The sequence below is a fragment of the Adiantum capillus-veneris genome, chromosome 9, assembly GCF_014529385.1.
Source record: "Adiantum capillus-veneris isolate H3 chromosome 9, ASM1452938v2, whole genome shotgun sequence".
Classification (NCBI taxonomy): Eukaryota; Viridiplantae; Streptophyta; class Polypodiopsida; order Polypodiales; family Pteridaceae; genus Adiantum; species Adiantum capillus-veneris.
In genome coordinates, this window is record NC_140939.1 from 139848919 (window position 1) to 139871434 (window position 22516).

The 22516-nt window shown below is 45.0% G+C and overlaps 2 protein-coding genes across 3 annotated transcripts in view; both read left to right on the plus strand.

The window, feature by feature from the left end:
* The window catches only part of LOC147451261 (uncharacterized), a 44152-nt gene extending 30384 nt beyond the window's left edge, over nt 1–13768 (plus strand). Inside the window, exons 3-4 of the mRNA XM_086520592.1 lie at nt 13246–13307; nt 13595–13768. Coding sequence (XP_086376718.1) covers nt 13246–13307; nt 13595–13768 — 236 coding nt within the window. The remainder of the gene's footprint in view (nt 1–13245; nt 13308–13594) is intronic.
* A 356-nt stretch (nt 13769–14124) lies between these two features.
* On the plus strand, nt 14125–22121 carry LOC147451262 (uncharacterized). 2 transcript variants are annotated; one of them, XM_086520892.1, is made up of 5 exons: nt 14125–14249; nt 14407–14484; nt 21684–21741; nt 21790–21824; nt 21915–22121. In XM_086520892.1, exons 1-5 carry the CDS (start codon nt 14125–14127, stop codon nt 22042–22044), a joined length of 426 nt encoding a protein of 141 aa, XP_086377018.1. In that variant the 3' UTR covers nt 22045–22121. The 2 variants fall into 2 exon arrangements, 1 of the variants encoding a protein (XP_086377018.1); XR_015189321.1 differs by lacking the exons at nt 14125–14249; nt 21684–21741; nt 21790–21824 and having other exon boundaries at nt 14323–14484; nt 21915–22050.
* Nucleotides 22122–22516: the final 395 nt, after the last annotated feature.

A 22516-nucleotide genomic window follows, 5' to 3' on the forward strand; every position in this document is an offset into this window, starting at 1 on the left:
AGCGGGGACACAAGGTAGCACCACCCAAGACCCTAAAATAGCCGCTAGTGATTCCTCCTCCGACTCAGAAATCATGGAAGCATACCCTACCCAAAACACTGAGAGAGAAGGCCATGCACCTCCCGAAGCTCCACAGCCTAGTACTAGTATGTTTAGCCGTTTCATGGAAACATTAGGTAGAGCTACTCGCTCGGAACCTGATGCAGATGAAGCACGCGAAGGGGGTGGGGAAGTGGAATCTCCTTTCACATCGCACGTGGACCCCACACCCCCAAAGAGTGTCCATGTGGATATCCTGCCAACTTCTTACCAAGAAGGCCCTGTTGAGCTGCCTCCTTCAGAAGTTCCCTCTAGAGTACCGTTGGTGGCAAGTAAAACCACGGGGAGCAACATTGCTTCTACCTCACAAGAAACCGTTAACACGTCGACTCTAGAAGGATGGTTCATTAATGATCATTGGACATACGACCTCCACACTGAGGTGTTGACGGATCTACACTCTGGCCATGCCTACCATGTAGGATGGATAGAGATTGTACAATCCACCTCTAGTGCCACGAGCATCGAAGATCAACAAAAAATGATCTGTAATGTTATCCATGGCATTATTCAATCAGAAAGGCAAAACCGAGGGGTAAATATACTCTCAACTGGCCCCATGAGATTTTTGGATACGAGCAAGGCTCAACAGCCTACTCTATCACAAATGGAGACTCCTCTAATGAGCCCCATAGACCCATCTTACGTCATTTCACCTGGGGTCTCTATGCAATCTGAGCCTCCGAGCGAAAACTTTAGCTTCCCTAACTTGGCTCAACCCTCTATTAAGGAAAACACAGTGCTCACTCCAGGGATAAGCCTGACAGAGAATGTACCGATGACATCTACGGTTAGCGCAGTGCCACTACCTAGTGTCGTAGTACCTAATATGGGGCCTCGACCATATGTGCCTCTAGCCCCTTATGCACACATGGCCCCCACACCTCCAATAGTACCACTTGCTTATGCTCCTCGAGTGCCGCTCCCTAGCCCTTATCCGAGTGGACCTATGCCCGGTTATGTTCCATATCCTGCATCATCTACACATATGCCAAGACCGGTACCCGTTCCTCTCCCACATATGATTCCAAGAGTACCTCCACCGGCCCTACCTCCTCACATAGGTGACTTGGCAGCGTTTGCTCAAACCATAGGTCGATCTATCGCGGAAAATATGCGTCATGCATCTGATAGAGAGCCTAGAAGTAAGGCAGTACAAATTGCCAAACTCACGCAAAAATTCAATGGGGACGAAGATGCTAGGAAACACATTGAAGTGTTTGAACAAGTATGTGATTCCTTAGGGGAACGCAACGAACTACATAAGTGCAATGCCTTAAGCTTGACATTAAGTGGGAAGGCTGGAGATTGGTATAGGACCCTAAGGGTGGACGAGAAAACAATCTACCCTACCCTTCGAAGGTTGTTTCTAAAGGAGTACATACGAGAAGGTGTGCTTTGGGGTGTAGCATCTCAGCTACAGAAGGCCGAACGTAAGGAAGGAGAGTCAGTAAGGGACTTCATTAGTCGTCTAAAGCACTTAAACTCTCGTTGCCCTGTAAATGAGCGCTTCAACAATAACCAACTGCTTGATCGATTCATTCGAGGGTTGAGGAATGAAGGAATCTATAATGGACTAGTGATTAGAGGTATCACAACCTGGGAAGATGTCACTGCCAATGCAATCCAATTAGAGGACAACTTGATGATAGCAGGCATGAGGGTGTCTACTGACACGAGATCCACTAGCTCACAAGCCATTGAGTATGAACCCATGACTGCAAAGCCCATTGCCAATGAGCCAAAGGTATTTGAGACATTCTTGACAGACCTCACCAAGGCAATCCAAGAGTCTCTTAAGGATAATCGACCCCCTCAAAATAGTCACATGTATCCAAGAAGGGAGCAACAATGGTGTTCCATTTGCTTAGGTCCACATAGCACTAGTGAGTGCCCTACGTTTAGAGTAAAATTTAATGGAACTTGCAACGCATGTGGTAGGTATGGTCACCAAGCTAAGGATTGTTTAATGATCAAACGTATGATGGCAAATAGACCACCTGTAGCCTGGACGGATGCGCCTCGAGCTCCTGTATTGATGCCTACTCCACCTGTTGAGCAACTACCGCAACACATGGTCCCTAGATCTCAAAATGTTGTACAAGCTACACCGTTACCACCTCCTGTGCTAGGACCGCAGCCCCCGCATCCAAGAGTCGCCCCTATGAACCAAGTGGGTTGCGAGCCATCAAATGCTTATCCAGATGGCTGTGAGGAGGAAATAGACACTAGTATTGCCTACGGACTTGATACATTGGAAGAGTGTCCTATATACTACATGGAAGATTGTTGGGGACAAGTCAAGCCGGTTTATCAAGCTGTTGCTCTCGCATCCAGAGGTCAAAATATCAACACCCAGGCTAGGAGGCCACCTCTTCAATGCTACGAGTGTGGTGGACCACATCGAGTAGCGGAGTGCCCTATTAGGCTACAAAAGAATGCTGCACAGATGCAAGTGAATCAAGGGAGCACGTCTGCAATGCCAATACTCACATGTAATCGTTGTGGCATAGATCACTTGATTGCCCAATGCCCCTATAACCCAAATGCGCCTAAAATCACACCCCTGAATTTGGTCAAAATTGCTAGTGTGACATCGCCAATGCCACCCGTCGCACCCGCTTATGCGATTACACGGTCCATGCTTCAAGGGCCAGGACATATCCTCGAAGAGAGAGATACCGCGTCAGTTATCCAAGCAAAGAAAAAGAAGACACGAAGGAAGAAGTCGCAGAATACGGAAAATTCAAAGCCAAGTTCCAAAACAAACATAGGAATAGGAGATGACCCCGTGTATATGAATGACCTCGAGGATGATTCAGATTCAGTCGAGACAATGGAGACTAGAACCAATACCACAAAGGGAAAGACCGACAAAGAAAACCGTAACATGGAACCAAATGAAAACCGAATAAGAGAAAACCATAAAGAGCCTCTGAAAACACCACAAGTGTTTCCAAATCCAATCCACGACCCCCAAGATAAATCGCAGGGGCAAAAAGGGAAAAATCGTAAAAAGAAGATTGGGACGTATCCAAACCCAGTAGACGAGATTGAGCAGGTGAAACATCTAAGAGGTTTAGTGGAGGAGACTCAAAGGAAACTAGAACCAGAACCCATGCAGGTCAAAATTCATGACACAGTGTTTCCCACGCAAGTTCATCCACCCCACATGAACCATAGACCGTTAGCCATATCTAGTATCATCCAAGAAGGGAGTGAGGACAGGACATCAGAAAGTGAGCATACACCCTTCTTGTTGGAAAGGATGTTTAACGAAGGAATACCTGATCCCATTGAGGAATATGAGATTCCATCCTCACCAGTTCCTAGTCAAGGACCTACACCCTGCAAAACACCAATGAATGTTGCCAAACTAGTGGACTTCATGTCTTCTGAGGTCCGAACCACGATCATAGCAAAGCTGTATGGAGATCCTGAGTTATTCCTTGCACTTCGAGCATTCCTTAACGGAGAGCTACGAACGGGATTACCGCAGTTTGCGCAACCAAATAGGCCTGACTCGATTATGATTGATGAGGAAAATCATGTGCAATCACTTGACTTAGATGGACACAAGTCTGTGATCGAGGTACCCATTAACGAATTAGGCCAGTATTTTGAAGGCGACGAGTCTAATGCGACCCTACCCATCACTACCAAGGGATTAACTATAAAGGGAATTCTTGATGGTGGTGCGGGAGTTAGCATCGTTACAAAAGATTGTTGGGAATCCATGGGAAAACCCCGCCTCAGTGTTACTAACATTGTGGTAAAGATGGCAAATGGTACCATAGCCAAACCTATGGGGATGCTCAAGGATCTTAAGATCAAAGTTCTAGGACACAAGGTACGACATACGTTCATTGTAATGGATTTCTCTAAACACCTTATGTCATATGAAATGATTTTAGGACGACCATTCATGAGGGAATCACAAATGGTTCACGATTGGTCTAAAAATCATGTCTATTTGCAATTCCAAGACTCTGTCCTTAGAGTGGATTTGGTGACTGGTAAGGTACACCCCTTAGGGAGTAAAACCATTATTGATCATCGCTCTGACACCACAGTTCACTCGGCCCCACTACAATATTGTTACACTTGTAAGAAGGATACAGACATTGGCCAAGATTCTCCTTACATGGATGTGTTACCGGGTATGACGGAATCAGACAATGTGGATTGGGTCCACCTAGCATCAACCATAGACACTTAGGGAAACAGGGGGACGACCTGGGTAACACCTGAGGGGGATGAAATTCCTGTACCCTTAAATATGCTACAAGCTATGCATATCGCTTCTGACAAGACTCATCCTAATGTCACGAAGAAAACATACAAGTGGGTCCCTAAAGCTTCCTTAGTGACCATAGCTAGTGCTAAAAAACAGAATCCTTGTAAGAAACGTACCACTCGCTCCAAGAAAAGTAAGAAAATGTTGCGATGGATCCCTAAACGACTATTGGAAGCCCAAGGCTACTATCAAGGAAATGATCAAATCTGGGTGCCAAAACGTAGATTGTGCTCTTACCTATCACCTGACCCAAGTGAACCCAATCCTGTGGCTCCAAAACAAATTGAAAATCGCGGAAAGGAAAAAATCACAGAATGCTACACACCCGCTCCCGAGCTAGTTTGGGTACCAAAGAAAGAACGATTTGTTCCACCTAGCTCAGGAAGGGGGGAGTCCCATGAAGATTCTAGCTCCTCATGTAATACATCCATAGAGGTAAAAGCTTCTACACAGCCTCCATCTATAGTAGTGGACCTCCATGAAGCTACCAAAGAATCCACACCTCCCAGTGTTCAAGAATCACCTGATGAACCACTTCAAGTTCGATCCTGGGAGAGTACCTTACCACCGTTGCAGCTTGACAAGGAACCTAGGGTAATAGAAAACTACTGGCAAAAATCCTCACCTCTTACCAACTGGAACAATTGGTTTCAAAGGGTGACAAGCTCATTTCAAATGGTATGATCTACCCAAGGAAGGGGGGAGTGTTTGCTGACAATCGTCATTCATTTGTTTCCCTCTCATCCTTTTTCCCTGACCTCTCAATCTCCGATCTTAGGGAATGTACATATAAAGCTTTATATTCACCAAAAAAAAAAAAAAAAAAGAGCAAGAGCAATTAGCAAACGAGTATGCACATTAAAAGTCAAAACATTGACTCAGACCTACACATGTCACATCTGGTACAGTGAAACAGAAACCTATGCCATGAAACACCTTTGATCCTCATCACTTGAGTGATGGAGGGTAGGTAAGATTAGTACGATAGGAGTGTTTCTGTTTTAGAGTTGAGTGATTAGCAAAGTTCTCTTTTCCCACTAATGTGCCTCCTGGAGGTATTCCTTTTGTTTCCTAGTGTGTACAGGAGCGTGTTGCTATTGATAGGATTTGGATCTTCATGGAACCTTCAAATCAAGCACGACCATCAACACAAACAGGTGTTTCTTGTCCATTAGCATTGCCCTTATCTTTTTTGCATCCATGTTTGTCTGCTTTGATTGTGATTGGTAGCATACTATTCAGTGCATTTGCTTAGTATCAAACATTTAATTCAATGTAATGTTTTGTCATAATCACTTGTCTAGGTTTAAAAATCAAGCAGTCCGACTAAGCTAGTTTGACCAAGCTAGGTATTAGAAATCTTCTCTTAATACCATGGGGAATGCCTTCCTAATAAGCAATGGTTACTTAGGTTCTTAATCCGATTTAGGCAGCATTGTATGAAATGTACTAGGGCTTTCTAGTGGGCTTAACCCTATCGACCTTTAGCTTAAGTATTATAAAGGGAGTTTACTAATGTGATGAGCCTAGGGAGTGTATCAGTGTTATATGACCCCCCAAAGTTACAAAATTAAAATGATGAAAATGAACAAACAAAAAATCAAAGTGCCACAATGTAAAATTTTAAGCTGGAAGAGAAATCTCAGCTTGATTTGGTACTTCACTCACATGTATCGCCTATGGTACTAGAGCCCTAGAGGTTCCCAGCGTGGGCGCTTTTCCTTGAGAAGCAAAAAACCCAAGGCATACAAAATAAGCACACACATCATAATTGAATCACTGTGAAAAGACTTTGGGGGGTCAAAGACAAAGTAATCAGTCAGGCGATGATTTCATGAGAAATTCCTTTTATGGTAGCTTAACTACAAGGTTTTCTAGATATAGCCTCTAGTCAGCCCTCGAACATGAATACTTGGCTCTCGCGATTAAACAACTTAATTGACCACAGAAATTTAAGAAGCTTACCCATGGTATTAATACTTGATCTCTAGTGCTTTTCGACCGTCAAATTAGCGACCCCAGACTTGTTTAATTTTTTACCTTTACATCTGTTTATGCATTTGATTACATTGCAATTTAATGTTCATTGCTAACAAATTGTTTGAAATTGTTTGACCAATCAATGTGTCTACCTAAAACTGCATATGCTTTTTAAGAGAATGCAATTACTATGCCAAATTATGTTGTTTGATTTTGCAGTGACTGAAGAAGGCTAAGGACATTCATCTCAAATGCTCTTCCACCTCGACGACCCAGCTTCAACTCAATAGCTTCCGAGGACGGAATCTACATCAGGAAGGGGGGCATGTTAACCCTCATGGCACACGGACACCCATCACCTACGATGGACGCGTATTATGTATTTGATAGAGTCAGGTACCGGGCTTGTCGGACCAATAGGGAAAGGTAGAGTGATCGCCGATGAGAGGCGCACTTTAACTTGGACATTCAAGGGATTAGTTGGTTAAGCATGGGCGCCCAAGTGTGAATGGGGTGAGCTCCTATAAAGCCAACTAAACCTAATTTTTACTCATTCTCTCATTTGTGCAATTGAAGAGTGCTCTTGCTCCATCTCCATCTTCTTCTTCTTCACCTCCTTGTGTGTGTGTGTGAGAGAGAGAGAGAGAGGGAGAGTGTGTGTGCGATCGAGCATTACGAAGGCACGACGGCGGCGAAGCGATTGAACGCGGCACGACTGCAGCTTCTTCTTCATCGCGGCGAGGAATCCACCACGAAGGCGAGCGTAGAGCGGTGAGTGACACACCCTTTGTTTTCTTGAGCTTGCTAGTTTAGGCTTGTTGTGTGCTTGGAGCCGTTTGTGGCTCGCATACGGTGTATTGGCAAGTCCCTTGCTTCGACAGTGCGGCAAGGAGCGCACAGTCTCACATGAATTTGTTCGTCTTATTGAGCTCTTTGAAAGTTGTGAGATGCGAAAAATCCATATCCTGCTCAGTTTGCCCAAAAATTTACCTGCAAGTCAACACTTTTCACAAAAAAAGTCTAAAACAACATCTTTTCACTTTTTCTTTAATCTACGGGCTAAAACGGGCATCAAAATGCAGGAACCAGCAAAAACACAAAGAAGCATTATTTTTCCTCGTGTCGAGGGCTGCAAGTGCTACATACAAAACTTCCCCAAATTTTGACCATAGTACCCTCAAAACCGGCTCCCGAGGGCTGTCCCGGGTCAAAATTTGAAACTTCACGAGAACGATTAAAATGAAATCCCATACTGTGGAAAAACACTGGAATGAACAAAATGTACTCTAAACAAAAATATTCATCAAAACTTTGCAGAATAAGTCCTATTACAAAGGAATTGCAGAAAGAGCATGCAGTATAGCATAGCTGGAATTAGATGAAGTTGCAAAAACACTACAACACTACATGGAGATATCGACGCGCGTATATCGACGAAATTAGCGGGCGTCGATATACGCGTCGCAATGTGCGTCGATGTACACGTGGAAAGGCTTTATTTCCCACGGAGATATCGACGCGTATAGCGACGCAAAAAAATTTGGGGGAAAAAAGCGAAACCCGCGAGCAGCAAGGGCCATTTTCGCTTGCGCTCTGCTCAAATCTTGGCCTCCACCTGCTGCGCATGTATTATGCCCCCCCCCAACCCCTCTCTCTCTCTCTCTACATCATGTGTGTGTGTGTAGGAGAGAGAGAGAGAGAGAGAAAGAGAGCGGTGTGTGTGTGTAGGAAACCTCTCTCTCTCTCTCTACATCGCGTGTGTGTGTGTGTGTGTGTGTACGAAAGAGAGAGAGAGAGAGAGAGAGAGAGAGAGAGAGAGAGAGAGAGAGAGAGAGAGAGGTGTGTGTGAGTGTGTGTGTAGGAAATAGAGAGAGAGAGAGAGAGAGAGAGAGAGAGAGAGGTGTGTGTGTGTGTGTGTAGGAGGGAGAGAGAGAGAGAGAGAGGTGTGTGTGTGTGTGTAGGAAAGAGAGAGAGAGAGAGAGAGAGAGAGAGAGAGAGAGAGAGAGAAATGTGTGTGTGTAGGTAATCAAAGAGAGAGAGAGAGAGATAGATAGAGAGAGAGAGATAGAGAATTAATGTATGCTTAGGAAATTAAAATTAAAGAAAAGTAATTAAAGAGAGAAATGAAATGAAATGTTATATTAACGTCTTCGAAAGGCCAAAGTGACCTATGAGACATGAGACAAGAAAGTTGCAATGTGATGGATCTGATACAAAGTCAGAGTAAAAAGATGACAAAACAAAATATTATGGAATCCTAAACTACTAGCTATGGACTAAACGGCTAAACCAGCTAGCTGGGATAGGTAGATCATAGGAGATCCAGTAGTTGTTGCTGGCGGATCTCATCAATCTCCTCCATGGTCAGTAGTCTGACCGGGCGTTATGCGCGCATGTTGAGCCAAAGTGACCTAGCTAGATCCTGTGATGCAACCTCTGTCGATGTTGTGTAGTCCTCCGCAGTCGTGGACGTCTAGATCTCCCTAGCTCAGTCGCTCGTTCGATCAGTAGAGAGATAGGGAAGTAGAGAGAGAGAGAGAGAGAGAGAGAGAGAGAGAGAGAGAGAGAGAGAGAGAGAGAGAGGTAGGGAAGTGAAGAGCGAGACAGAGAGAGAGATAGGAAAATAAGGAAATAGAGAGAGAAAGAGAGATAGCGAGAGCAAGATCGAGAGAGAGAGAGAAAGAGAGATAGCGAGAGTGAGATCGAGAGAGAAAGAGAGATCAAGATTGCTTTTTTGAGCAAGAACCATGCAAGGATTCCGAATCTTTCTCAAGTTGCTCATCCATCTCCGCATTATCTTCTCGCTTGGACATGGAGGCCCCGTCCGGTTTACAATCAGGTAGAAAACTTTCATTGGGCTGAGAACTTCCATGGCTTGTGTATGTGGTGAAAAAAACACCAGGACTGGCATAATATCCTTGGAAAAACCTGTGCAAAAAATTGAAAACAGACGGAACATTACAAAAATGACAAAAATGGTCATGCTTTAATATATGATTCATCAAGTGCGGCATTGGAAAGCTTTCTTTGACAGGCTACCTCGGAATGGAGGCAGGTGGGTTTGTAGACAGAGAAGAAACTATGGAACTAAAAGAGTCAAAGGGGTTTTGCCTGCTACATGCATTGCCATGTACACCTGGGAGTGCACGTATGTGTCTACCCATATAGGATTTGACCAATAAAGACGAGATTTTGACCCGGTGGTCCTGATCTCCGTACACCTCTGGACCGAGGTGTACGGAGATTGGGCAAGACTAGAGAATGAGAGGTAGTTTACATTGTGAGGAGTATATATATATATATATATTAAAACAACATTCATAATCATTGTAGATGGCAACGTCATCAACTAACATGGAGGAAAAGATTACATGCTCGTGCACGCTCTGCAAGTATCAAATCTTGCGCAAGCGTAGGATATGTAATGAGCATGTGCACAAGTACCGAGAGTTTGCTAGAGAAACCGTACAGAATCTACGATATGACTCCTACGGAACGGCCATTGATTTCCGCAACATAGCACCTACATCTGAGAGAGACAGAAAAAAGATTATGCGTGAAGGTCCGACCAATATAGAGCCACGGATGGAAGCAGAAAAGGGCTTACAGACAGAAGACGACGGCATGGAGGAGATGCTGGATGCCTTCTTCTAGACAAGCGAGGAGAACGCGAATGAAGAAGCACCAGAAGCCGTGCGCCTATCTCCTGAAGACATGTTGAGGAAGTTGGCACGTTAACCAATCTATGAAGGCACCAAAATATCTGTGCTTCGTACTTGTCTGGCGTTTTTGAATCTTCAGTGAGTGTACGGGTGGTCAGATGCAAGAGTCACTACTTTGTTTAGGTACGTAATTTACAAAAGAGATTTTCCGATTGCAACGGTGATGTGCTCGGAGAGCTTTTTAATTTAATGTGGCTTAAACAGGTTATTGCGGGAGCAACTTCTCCCGGCTGGTAATGAAATGCCCCCCTCCAGGCCAGATGCAAAGCAACTTCTGACCTGAGTTGGCTTGGACTACAACAAGATTCATGCATGTCCAAATGATTGCATTCTTTTTCGCAATGAATTTGCAGATTGTCTGTCGTGTCCTAAGTGCGGAGCAATGCGCTACAAACAAGATGCAGTTGGCGAGACAATGCCAGCTAAAGTGTTGCGGCATTTCCCTATTATTCCTAGGATAAAAAGCATGTTTCCTTGTGGTTCTATTGCAAAGTTGATGCGGTGGCATTCTACGAATAGATCCACTGACGCAACATTTAGGGTGCCCGCTGATTCGAAGGCTTGGAGGCACATTGAAGATACCTGGCCACATTTTAAGAGTGAACCACGCAATCTACGTTTGGGCATGGCAATGGATGGAGTCAATCCAGTTGGCTTGAGAAGCTCATCATGGAGCACTTGGCCTGTGTGCCTTATCAATTACAACCTTCCGTAGTGGCTTGCTATCAAGAAGGGTCATTTGATTTTAAGCTTGATTGTACCTGGTAAGTTCAAGGTAAAAAACATGGATGTTTATCTAGCTCCACTAGTTGACAAGCTCCAGGAGTTATGGCATGGGATCGACATAGCAGATGCGGTTGAACCAGTAGGACAACAGCATGCTAGGATGTATGGACTTCTTATGTGGACTATGCATGATTGGCCAGGATACGGAGAAGCTTCATGTAATGGTTATTGATTTACAAATTTCTCGCTATTCGCAAGCCCTTTGCGTTGGCCTGATTAATGCTTTGATATATGCAGGGCTAACAACTTCGGGATACAATGCATGTCCAATTTGCGGGCAGTCTTTGGATGTGCGCTAATCTACCTCTCTTCAAAAGAAAATTTATCAAGGCCACCACCGTTATCTTCCAGATGGCGATCACTTGCGCGAAGGCCAGCTTGGTCGCGTCGAATGTCGTCCTATGCATGTACAAGAGTGGCGTCGCCGATGGGAGCAACATGAGGGGAAACCTGTTCCAGAAATGAAACGTTTGTCCATTCTCCATACGTTGCCGTACTGGGGTGATCTACTAATTAACCATTTGCTGGATCCAATGCATATATTCAAGAATGTGGGAGAGCTCCTCTGGAAGACAATCATGGGAATGAAAGACAATCGATCTTCACGAGATGATTTGCAATTGGTTGGAAAGATGCCAGAGCTGTGTCCTTTCACCAAGCAGCTGGTCAAACAAAACTTTCAAGAGCACCATGGGTATTGCGAAAAAACGAAGAGCGAGAAGTGAAAAGGGTGATTTCAAAGTTTAGGACTTCAACAGGATATATGCGATGTCTCAAGACAGCATTCACCCGTGACGATCAACTGCAGGGTTGAAATCGCACGACTCGCATAAGTTCTTGCAATTCATTCCTCCAATTGCGATCAAGGGGTGTTTAACGGAGGAAGTGCGGACCTGCATATACAAGATTTCAGAGCTAGTGCGGTGGATCTCTTCCAAGGAGATACAGGAGGAATCTATTGCAGTCGCAAGGGCTAACTCCATTGAGGCAGTTTGCATGATTGAGAAGTATCTACCCACGAGCTGCCTAACTATCCAAATGCACTTGCTCGTCCATGTAGTAGATGAGGTTGCAGTGGTAGGTACAGTCCACAGCCGTTGGATGTTCTTTCTAGAGCGGTTCATGAAAACACTTAATGGTTTTGTTCGCTAAAAAGCGTGTCCAGAGGGGAGCATGGCAGAAGGATTGTTGGTGCAAGAGTCTCTTGTATTGATGACCGAATTTCTATCCGTTTCTGACCCAGAAATGCCTCGACTGTGGAGCGATGTGGAGGATGCAAGACTGGTGGGAGAGGAGCCGCAAGGGCAAGGGGTGCCGAAGAAAATGAACCTGGCCATGCGAGAAAAGATCATGAAGTTATATATACTAAATTTAGCGCCGATGCAAAAATGGCTTGAAAGGTACGAAGAAGAGAAAGAGAGACGCAATCTAGAGCGACAGGATTTCAAGCTAAGTCGAACGACTGGAGGCTTACCCTTGCCAGACTATCTCGCTCCTTTACCTGAATTCCCTACAATGGCATGGTTGGAGAAGACAGTGAGAGCAGCTCGACAGATCGGAGAACCCATATCTCTAGAAGAGGAAGAGCTGGCTATTGGATGTGACTGGAAGTATCATACATACATGCACTGTGGTCGCATGGAAAGAATTTCAGAACACAACAAATTGACAGCAGAAGAAACACGTTTGAAAGTGGGGTAATGGTTAGTTTCATGCAAAATAGCAAGGCCAGTGCTAGAGACACGAATGAGAGCACTAGCAACCTGGATTACTGTGGTTTGGTGTCAGATATCCTGAAAGTAAGCTTCAGGCAGTTTGAGATGTTTTTGTTGGATGTGAAGTGGTTCAAGGTGATTACTTCTGGTCGCAATGCAACGGTACGCAGAGATGGAAACAAGCTTGTGCAAATAGATTCTACAAAGACTTGGACAGATGCGAGCGACACATTTTCTCTCCCCGAACATTGCGAGCAAGTGGTCTTTGTACCGGACCCTCGAGAGCGACAATGGTGGTTTGTGGTTCAGGTTGCTCCAAGAAATAAACAAGTATTTGAAGGGCAAGATCTCCTGGAGGAAATTCAGTCAGACGACGTCCATACTACTGTGACATTAGATGAGATGGACGAAGATATGACAGAGGAAGCTGACAGATATACGAGGGATGACGCAAACGAGCCAGAATTGACACTTGTAGATGAAGATGCAATGGATGAAGACAATCTGCCAGAACGAGTTGAGACAGAGTTATGTTTGCAATTAGAGATAGACGATGATACGGTGCAAGATCTTATCGATGATGCCTCACTCGTCGAGGCTTAGGCCTGTAAGTGTTTGTGTGAAAAAGATTGAAAGAATGTTTTAGTTTTAGCTCACAGAATGGTAATTTATAGCTTCCAAAGCGTGCGAGATCTTTTGCAGCAACAGGTAAACAAGGGCAACCATCATAGGAGCAAAGGTATAATAGAATTGTTTCTTCTCCATGCTGACCTCTGTGGCTACAATCCAATGTCCCTCCAATCTGTCACAGTAGTATTGTCAGTGACTTAGGATAAATATCAGACGTCATCAACACTATGGGGTATACCATGTTGGAATGCATCAAGCTTGTTGGGTCGAATCCTGACTTGTGTTGAGCAAAGTTCGTGCTTATTCATAACCCACCCTGGTTCGGATCCTGAGCCCTGTTGAACAGAGTTTGTGCTCAATTGTAGCCTTTGTTCAAACACTTTTCGTGGAATGGAGTCCCTGCGGCCACATGGCAGGCTCTCAAGGATCCCATCCTTGAGAGTCTTATATCAAGCATGAGCCGGATTGCGTGGGCATGGTTCTATGGGCAGGAAGTAGCAAATGGAGAAAACGCAGCAATTGTAGCTGTGACCATGTGAGTAAGACAAACAAGAGCAAAAGATAAATCATTAAAAAAATCTTCGAATCCAACTCATTTTTGGCAATTGTTATTTTTTTAAATAAACCTGGCTCGACCTCTAGATATCACGAGGAATCTCCAAGAGATCCCCCTTCTTGACGTTTATTCCTAAGTTAATCAACTAGCAACAAGAGAAGTTTGGCAGCAAGTCAAAAGAGATAGTCTGAAATTTTAACTCCCGCCAAAGATTTTGCACTTAGAGTTGCTGCGCTACACCATGCAGACAAAGGCTCATGATGCTTGCCTTGCGACCTTTTTGTTTTTGAACATACTCATTAACAGCCCGCCCCTTCCTAGCTTCCTTTCGTCTTCTCCATGCGCAGATTCGACAAGGTGCACTGCTGCTCCCTTTTCCTTGTGCGCATGGAATCAGCTGTCGCGCATACAACCGTCATCATGGCCTCCTTTAGTGCTTGCGCCAATTGTGTTTGCTGGCAGAGGTATCGAATCAGATGCGTTTTTTTAATGATTTTACGCCAATTGGTGCCCCTTACTGGTTTGCTACTGCAACCAGTCCGCGCCGGCGCGGAATGGTTGCAGCAGCAAACCAAGGGCTTGCTCTGGAGCGGACTGGTTGTGGAGCGTGCAATGCCACAGGCAAATGAAGCGGAGGTTGAGGTGTTTGACGACGGACCACAGTGATTGGAAAGATTGGATTGTAGCCACGATCCCCAGGTTCCATACATCTCTCTCTCTCCCTCTCTCTCTCTCTCTCTCTCTCTCTCTGCTGGGGCTGAAGCGAGCAGATGGTGTGGTGGGGAGGGAAGCATAGCATCATGAGAAGGGGGGGGGAGCACATGCAGGCCAGGGAGCGCACTGACAAGGGGAGTGGAAGGGGGGAAGGCGAGTTGTATAGCCAGGTATGTGCTAACGATTTCAAAAAATGCTACGTCGGCATGGAATTGAAGCTGGAAAAAAGTGAGAAATGAAGCAAGTGCAGACAGCGTTGTCGCTAGCAGGGCAAAGGGGTGCGATATTAGCAGGGAGAACGGGCGCGAGGGCCTGGTGTCGACAGAAGCCCGCATCCACCTACGTCTAGCTCCTGTGCATGCCCTATAGCACACAGTAAAATTATATTTTTATCTTGCACAACTCATCGAAGGAGCGCCAGCAAGGAGCTGGAGTGTGATGGATAGTGAGGAGTGTAGAATCAGTACATTTGCAGTTCGAACCTACCATCGGCTTATGTTTTATTTTGGATTGAAGAAGGCATCCATGAGAATTATGAAGACCTCTGCAAAAATTTTGGCATTTTCAATTACTAAAATAAAAACTGAATCGAATGAGATTGAGATACCAACGGTACAACACCATTCATTTATCGAGAAAATTAAAGTGTGAAGGAGAAGACCAGTCGTCGACACAGACAAGGAGTATTAGGTGAGGCGGGGGACGAGGATGGAATACGCAAAGGCAAGGGGTCGTGGCACCGTGCATCAAGCAAGTGATAGTCTTGAATTATGCGAGAAGAGATGCAAGGTTTTATATTTGCATAGTTACACTTCTATAGCACCTCATGTGATTGCCCGAGTTGTTATGAGAGTTTGGCATTAATCATATGTCAGGAGTGTGTGAAGTCGAGCCATGAGGATAGATTGTTTTTAAGATATGCACCGCCGCCACGTGTTGTGAATTTGGCTAGATTAATTTGGTCTTCAAGCTCAAGGAACCATACACTACAACACAACATAGACATATCGACGTGCGTATATCGACGAAATTAACGGGCGTCGCTATACGCGTCGATATATGCGTCTCAATGTACGTCAATATACGCGTGGCAAGGCTTTACTTCCAACGCGTATATCGATGCCTATAGCGACGCAAAAAAAATTGGGGGAAAAAAATGAAACCCGCAAGCAGCAGAGGTCATTTTCGTCTGCGCTCTGCTCAAATCTTGACCTCCACCTGCTGCGCAGGTATTATGCCCCCCCCAACCCCTCTCTCTCTCTCTACATCGTGTGTGTGTGTGTGTGTGTGTAGGGGAGGGAGAGAGAGAGAGAGAGAGAGAGAGAGAGAGAGAGAGAGAGAGAGAGAGAGCGGTGTGTGTGTGTGTGTAGGAAAGAGAGAGAGAGAGAGAGAGAGAGAGAAAGAGAGAGAGAGAGAGAGAAGTGTGTGTGTGTGTGTGTAGGAGAGAGAGAGAGAGAGAGAGAGATAGAGAATTAATGTATGCTTACGAAATTAAAATATAAGAAAAATAATTAAAGAGAGAAATGAAATGAAATGTTATATTAACGTCTTTGAAAGGCCAAAGTGACCTATGAAACATGAGACAAGAAAGTTACAATGTGATGGATCTGATACAAAGTCAGAGTAAGAAGATGACAAAATAAAATATTATGGAATCCTAAACTGCTGGGTATGGACTAAACAGTTAAACCAGCTACCTGGGATAGGTAGATCATAGGAGATCCAGCAGATGTCGCTGGCGGATCTCATCAATCTCCTCCATGGTCAGTAGTCTGACCGGGCGTTATGCATGTCGAGCCAAAGTGACCTAGCTAGATCCTCTGATGCAGCCTTTGTCGATGTTGTGTAGTCCTCCGCAGTCGTGGACGTCTAGATCTCCCTAGCTCAGTCGCTCGTTCGATCAGTAGAGAGATAGGGAAGTATAGAGAGAGAGAGAGAGAGAGAGAGAGAGAGAGAGAGAGATAGATAGATAGGAAGAGAGAGAGGTGGGGAAGTGAAGAGCGAGACAGAGAGAGAGATAGGAAAATAAGGAAATAGAGAGAGAAAGAGAGATAGCGAGAGCGAGATTGAGAGAGAGAGAGAGAAAGAGAGATAGCGAGAGTGAGATCGAGATCGCTTTTTTGAGCAAGAACCATGCAAGGCTTCTGAGTCTTTCTCAAGTTGCTCATCCATCTCCACATTATCTTCTGGCTTGGACATGGAGGCCCCGTCCGATTTACAATCAGGTAGAAAACTTTCATTGGGATGAGAACTTCCATGGCTTGTGCTTTCATCAAGTGCGGCATTGGAAAGCTTTCTCTGACACGCTACCTCGGAATGGAGGCAGGTGGGTTCGTAGACAGAGAAGAAACTATGGAACTAAAAGAGGCAAAGGGGTTTTGTCTGCTACATGCATTTCCATGTACACGTGGGAGTGCACGTATGTGTCTACCCACATAGGATTTGACCAATAAAGACGAGATTTTGACCCCGGTGGTCCTGATCTCCGTACACCTCTGGACCGAGGTGTACGGAGATTCGGCAAGACTAGAGAATGCGAGGTAGTTTACATTGTGAGGAGTATATATATATATATATATATATATTAAAACAACATTCATAATCATTATAGATGGCAACGTCATCAACTAACATGGAGGAAAAGATTGCATGCTCGTGCACGCTCTGCAAGTATCAAATCCTGCGCAAGCGTAGGATATGTAATGAGCATGTGCACAAGTACCGAGAGTTTGCTAGAGAAATCGTACAGAATCTGCGATATGACTCCTACGGAACGGCCATAGATTTCCGTGACATAGCACCTACATCTGCGAGAGAGAGAAAAACGATTATGCGTGAAGGTCTGACCAATATAGAGCCACGGATGGAAGCAGAAAAGGGCTTATAGACAGAAGACGACGGCATGGAGGAGATGTTAGATGCCTTCTTCTAGACAAGCGAGGAGAACGCGAATGAAGCAGCACCAGAAGCCGTGCGCCTATCTCCTGAAGACATGTTGAGGAAGTTGGCATGTCAACCAATCTATGAAGGCGCCAAAATATATGTGCTTTGTACTTGTCTGACATTTTTGAATCTTCAGTCAGTGTACGGGTGGTCAGATGCAAGCGTCACTGCTTTGTTTAGGTACGTAATTTACAAAAGAGATTTTCCGATTGCAACGGTGATGTGCTCGGAGAGCTTTTTAATTTAATGTGGCTTAAACAAGTTATTGCGGGAGAAACTTCTCCCGGTTGGCAATGAAATGCCCTCCTCCAGGCCAGACGCAAAGCAACTTCTGACCTGAGTTGGCTTGGACTACAACAAGATTCATGCATGTTCAAGTGATTGCATTCTTTTTCTCAATGAATTCGCAGATTATTTGTCGTGTCCTAAGTGTAGAGCAATGCGCTACAAACAAGATGCAGTTGGCGAGACAATGCCAGCTAAAGTGTTGCGGCATTTCCCTATTATTCCTAGGATAAAAAGCATGTTTGGTAGTGGTTCCATTGCAAAGTTGATGCGGTGGCATTCTACGAATAGATCCTTTGACGCAACATTTAGGGTGCCCAGTGATTTGAAGGCTTGGAGGCACATTGAAGATACCTGGCCACATTTTAAGAGTGAACCACGCAATTTGCGTTTGGGCATGGCAATGGATGGAGTCAATCCATTTGGCTTGAGAAGCTCGTCATGGAGCACTTGGCCTGTGTGTCTTATCAATTACAACCTCCCGCCGTGGCTTGCTATCAAGAAGGGTCATTTGATTTTAAGCTTGATTGTACCTGGTAAGTTCAAGGTAAAAAACATGGATGTTTATCTAGCTCCACTAGTTGACGAGCTCCAGGAGTTATGGCATAGGATCGACATAGTAGATGCGGTTCAACCAGTAGGACAACAGCATGCAAGGATCCATGGACTTCTTATGTGGACTATGCATTATTGGCCAGGATACGGAGAAGCTTCTGGTAATGGTTATTGATTTACAAAATAATCGCTATTCGCAAGCCCTTTGCCTTGGCCTGATTCATGCTTTGATATATAGAGGACTAACAACCTCGGGATACAATGCGCTATTCTACCTGTCTTCGAAAGACAATTTATCAAGGCCACCACCGTTATCTTCCAGATGGCCATCACTTGCACGAAGTTCAGCTTGGTCGCGTCGAATGTCGTCCTATGCATGTACAAGAGTTGCGTCGCCGATGGGAGAAACATGAGGGGCAACCTATTCCAAGAATGAAACGTTTGTCCATTCTCCATACGTTGTCGTACTGGGGTGATCTACTAATTAACCATTTGCTGGATCCAATGCATATATTCAAGAATGTGGGAGAGCTCCTCTGGAAGACAATCATGGGAATGAAAGACAATCAAGATTCATGAGATGATTTGCAGTCGGTTGGAAAGATGCCAGAGCTGTGGCCTTTCACCAATGTAGCTGGTCAAACAAAACTTCCAAGAGTGCCATGGGTATTGCTAAAAAACGAAGAGAGACAAGTGAAAAGGGTGATTTCAGAGTTCAGGACGCCAACAGGATATATGCAATGTCTCAAGATAGCATTCACCCGTGACGATCAACTGTCAAGGTTGAAATCCCACGACTGGCATAAGTTCTTGCAATTCATTCTTCCAATTGCGATCAAGGGGTGTTTAACGGAGGAAGTGCGGACCTGCATATACAAGATTTCAGAGCTAGTGCGGTGGATCTCTTCCAAGGAGATACTGGAGGAATCTATTGTAGTCGCAAGGGCTAACTCCATTGAGGCAGTTTGCATGATTGAGAAGTATCTACCCACGAGCTGCCTAACTATCCAAATGCACTTGCTCGTCCATGTAGTAGATGAGGTTGCAGTGGCAGGTATAGTCCACAACCGTTGGATGTTCTTTCTAGAGCGGTTCATGAAAACACTTAAGGGTTTTGTTCGCCAAAAAGAGCGTCCAGAGGGGAGCATGGCAGAAGGATGGCTGGTGCAAGAGTCTCTTGTATTGACAACCGAGTTTCTATCCCTTTCTGACCCAGAAATGCCTCGACTGTGGAGCGATGAAGAGGATGCAAGACTGGTGGGAGAGGAGCCGCAAGGGCAAGGGGTGCCGAAGAAAATGAACCTGGCCATGCGAGAAAAGATCATGAAGTTCTGGATACTAAATTCAGCGCCGATGAAAAAAAGGCTTGAAAGGTACGAAGAAGAGAAAGAGAGACGCAATCTAGAGCAACATGATTTCAGGCGAAGTCGAACGACTAGAGGATTACCCTTGCCAGAATATCTCGCTCCTCTACCTGAATTCCCTACAATGGCATGGTTGGAGAAGACAGTGAGAGCAGCTCGACAGATCGGAGAACCCATATCTCTAGAAGAGGAAGAGTTGGCTATTGGATGTGACTGGAAGTATCATACATACATGACATTGTGGTCGCATGGAAAGCATTTCAGAACACAACAAATTGACAGCAGAAGAAACAAGTTTGATAGTGGGGTAATGGTTAGTTTCATGCAAAAGAGTAGGGCCAATGCTAGAGACAGGAATGAGAGCACTAGCAACCTGGATTACAGTGGTCTGGTGTCAGATATCCTGAAAGTAAGCTTCAGGCGGTTTGAGATGTTTTTGTTGGATATGAAGTGGTTCAAGGTGATTACTTCTGGTCGCAATGCAACGGTACGCAGAGATGGAAACAAGCTTGTGCAAATAGATTCTACAAAGACTTGGACGGATGCGAGCGACACATTTGCTCTCCCTGAACATTGCGAGCAAGTGGTCTTTGTACCGGACCCTCGAGAGCGACAATGGTGGTTTGTGGTTCAGGTTGCTCCAAGAAATAAACAAGTATTTGAAGGGCAAGATCTCCTAGAGGAAAGTCAGTCAGACGACGTCCATACTACTGTGACATTAGATGAGATGGACGAAGGTATGGCAGAGGAAGCTGACAGATATACGAGGGATGACGCAGATGAGCCAGAATTGACACTTGTAGATGAAGATGCAATGGATGAAGACAATCTGCCAGAACGAGTTGGGGCAGAGTTATGTTTGCAATTAGAGATAAACGATGATACGTGCAAGATCTTATTGATGATGCCTCACCCGTCAAGGCCTCGGCCTGTAAGTGTTTGTGTGAAGACTTTGATTTAAAATTAAGCTTAAAGTTAATTTAAACAACTGTGTTATTACGCTTTATTTTACTTTCTTTGTGCAGGACTTTAGTATGGCAGACGAGATTCCTGATCCCGCTTCCATGAGTGCAGATGCATTCATGGGCTTCGTTACACGGATGACGCCTGCTCAGATGGCAGAGGCTTCTCAATACTGGGTAGCCAGAGGCACGGGTACTATGCCTCCAGGCTTCACACCCGAGGGACCGACGCCTAGGTAGGGGACGCCTACGGAGTTTAGGACGCCTATGGGTTAGACGCCTTCTTCTTCCATCACGGCCGCTTTGACACCTAGGGGTGGGGCGGAGGCGGGTACGTCCTCATCTCTGTAGCACAGGCGCACTCGCCGATCTCGGCGATTGTCAGGTGGAGGTGGTGGTTGCTGTGGAGGAGGGTCCACAGATGCTTCGACCCCTCCTCGCTCACGACCCCCGTCTTACCCAGGCACACCTCTCGACACACCTCTTGGCACACCTCGGACACCTTGGGGGGCACACGATCCTAGTGCCTCCAAGCTCTATATTGTATGGGGAGATGGTTCTGTTGACATGGATAGAGTCGGGATTGAGATGCGACAGCGGATTCGCCAGCTCGTGGAGCTACAGTTTTCGACGAGCATTCTGACGTCTTGGGATCAGCAAGACAAGGAAAAAGTCACTTACATAGTGGAGACCATCCTGAGAGAGTACCAGCCTGCTCCGGGTTCTTCCGTTTTTTCGGCGCGGTGGATCAAGGGTGTTGCATGTGACACCATCAAACATCGACGAGATGCAGCTCGGAAGGCTTTCACGAACGGCTCGTCAAAGCCTTCGGGCATCCCACACGAGACGTGGCTGCAGATCAGGGAGGATGATCGAAAAGCGGCCACGCGGTTCAGACAACAGCGTGAGGCCGCGCAGGTATGACAGATGACTAGGGGGACATCTCATCTTGGCAACGGAGGCTTCGACACCTTTCGCTATGAGTTTGTGAGTTTCTAATCCAATCTTAACTATGGCGTTTTTAAAATGCGATGAATCATGTATTCTTATTTCTTTGATTTTTGTATAAACACAGAATCTTGCGATGCATCGAGCTCCATCACACGAGGAGGAGTCAGATGGATATCGCAGAGGTATCTATGAAGTACTGAATCATCTTGAAGCTTCAGGAGAGCCTGTAGACTAGGAGGCCTTACAGTCTCGCTGATTGCTTGAGGTGAGACGTGAATATGTGTGAGTCGATTTAATTAAGTTAGTATATGTGAAGTAATATCAATACTAATTTTGTGAGTTGTCCTATGTGCAGGTTGCGATGCCTAGTCATTAGTGGACCAGATTTCATCTATATGCTTTGTGAGACACAGACACGCTTCTGTGTCTCTTTTTTGTACAAACAATTAGTGTTCAGACAATTATTGTTTCCCTTATGGTTATGATTATTGTCATTGTCATTGTATAGACAGTTATTGTTTCTCTTTCTGGTTATGCTTATGGTTATTGTTAATTTTGTTTATGGTTATGGTTATCTGTATTATGATTTTGATCAAAGTGTTTATAGCCGGTTATGGTTTTAAGTTATGTTTATGCTTTTAAGTTATGGTTATGGTTCGTTATGGTTATGCTTTTAAGTTATGGTGATGCTTTTAAGTTATGGCTATGATTTTCAGTTGGTACGGTTGTCTTTCATTGGCCTTAAATCTCATGTGAGATCCTACATGGATAGCATGTAGGAGGCGTATACATGATATGGTTTTTTTTGAAAAGTTTATGTAAAAACAAAGGGAACTCTGCCGAAATTTTTGCGCGCGGTAGCATGGTTGATATTTAGGTGCTGCTCGCTTTCTTGGGCAGAGGGCAGGAAGTCTGGCTGTGACTGTGTCCATCTTTTAACTGGGCACAGGCCAAGCT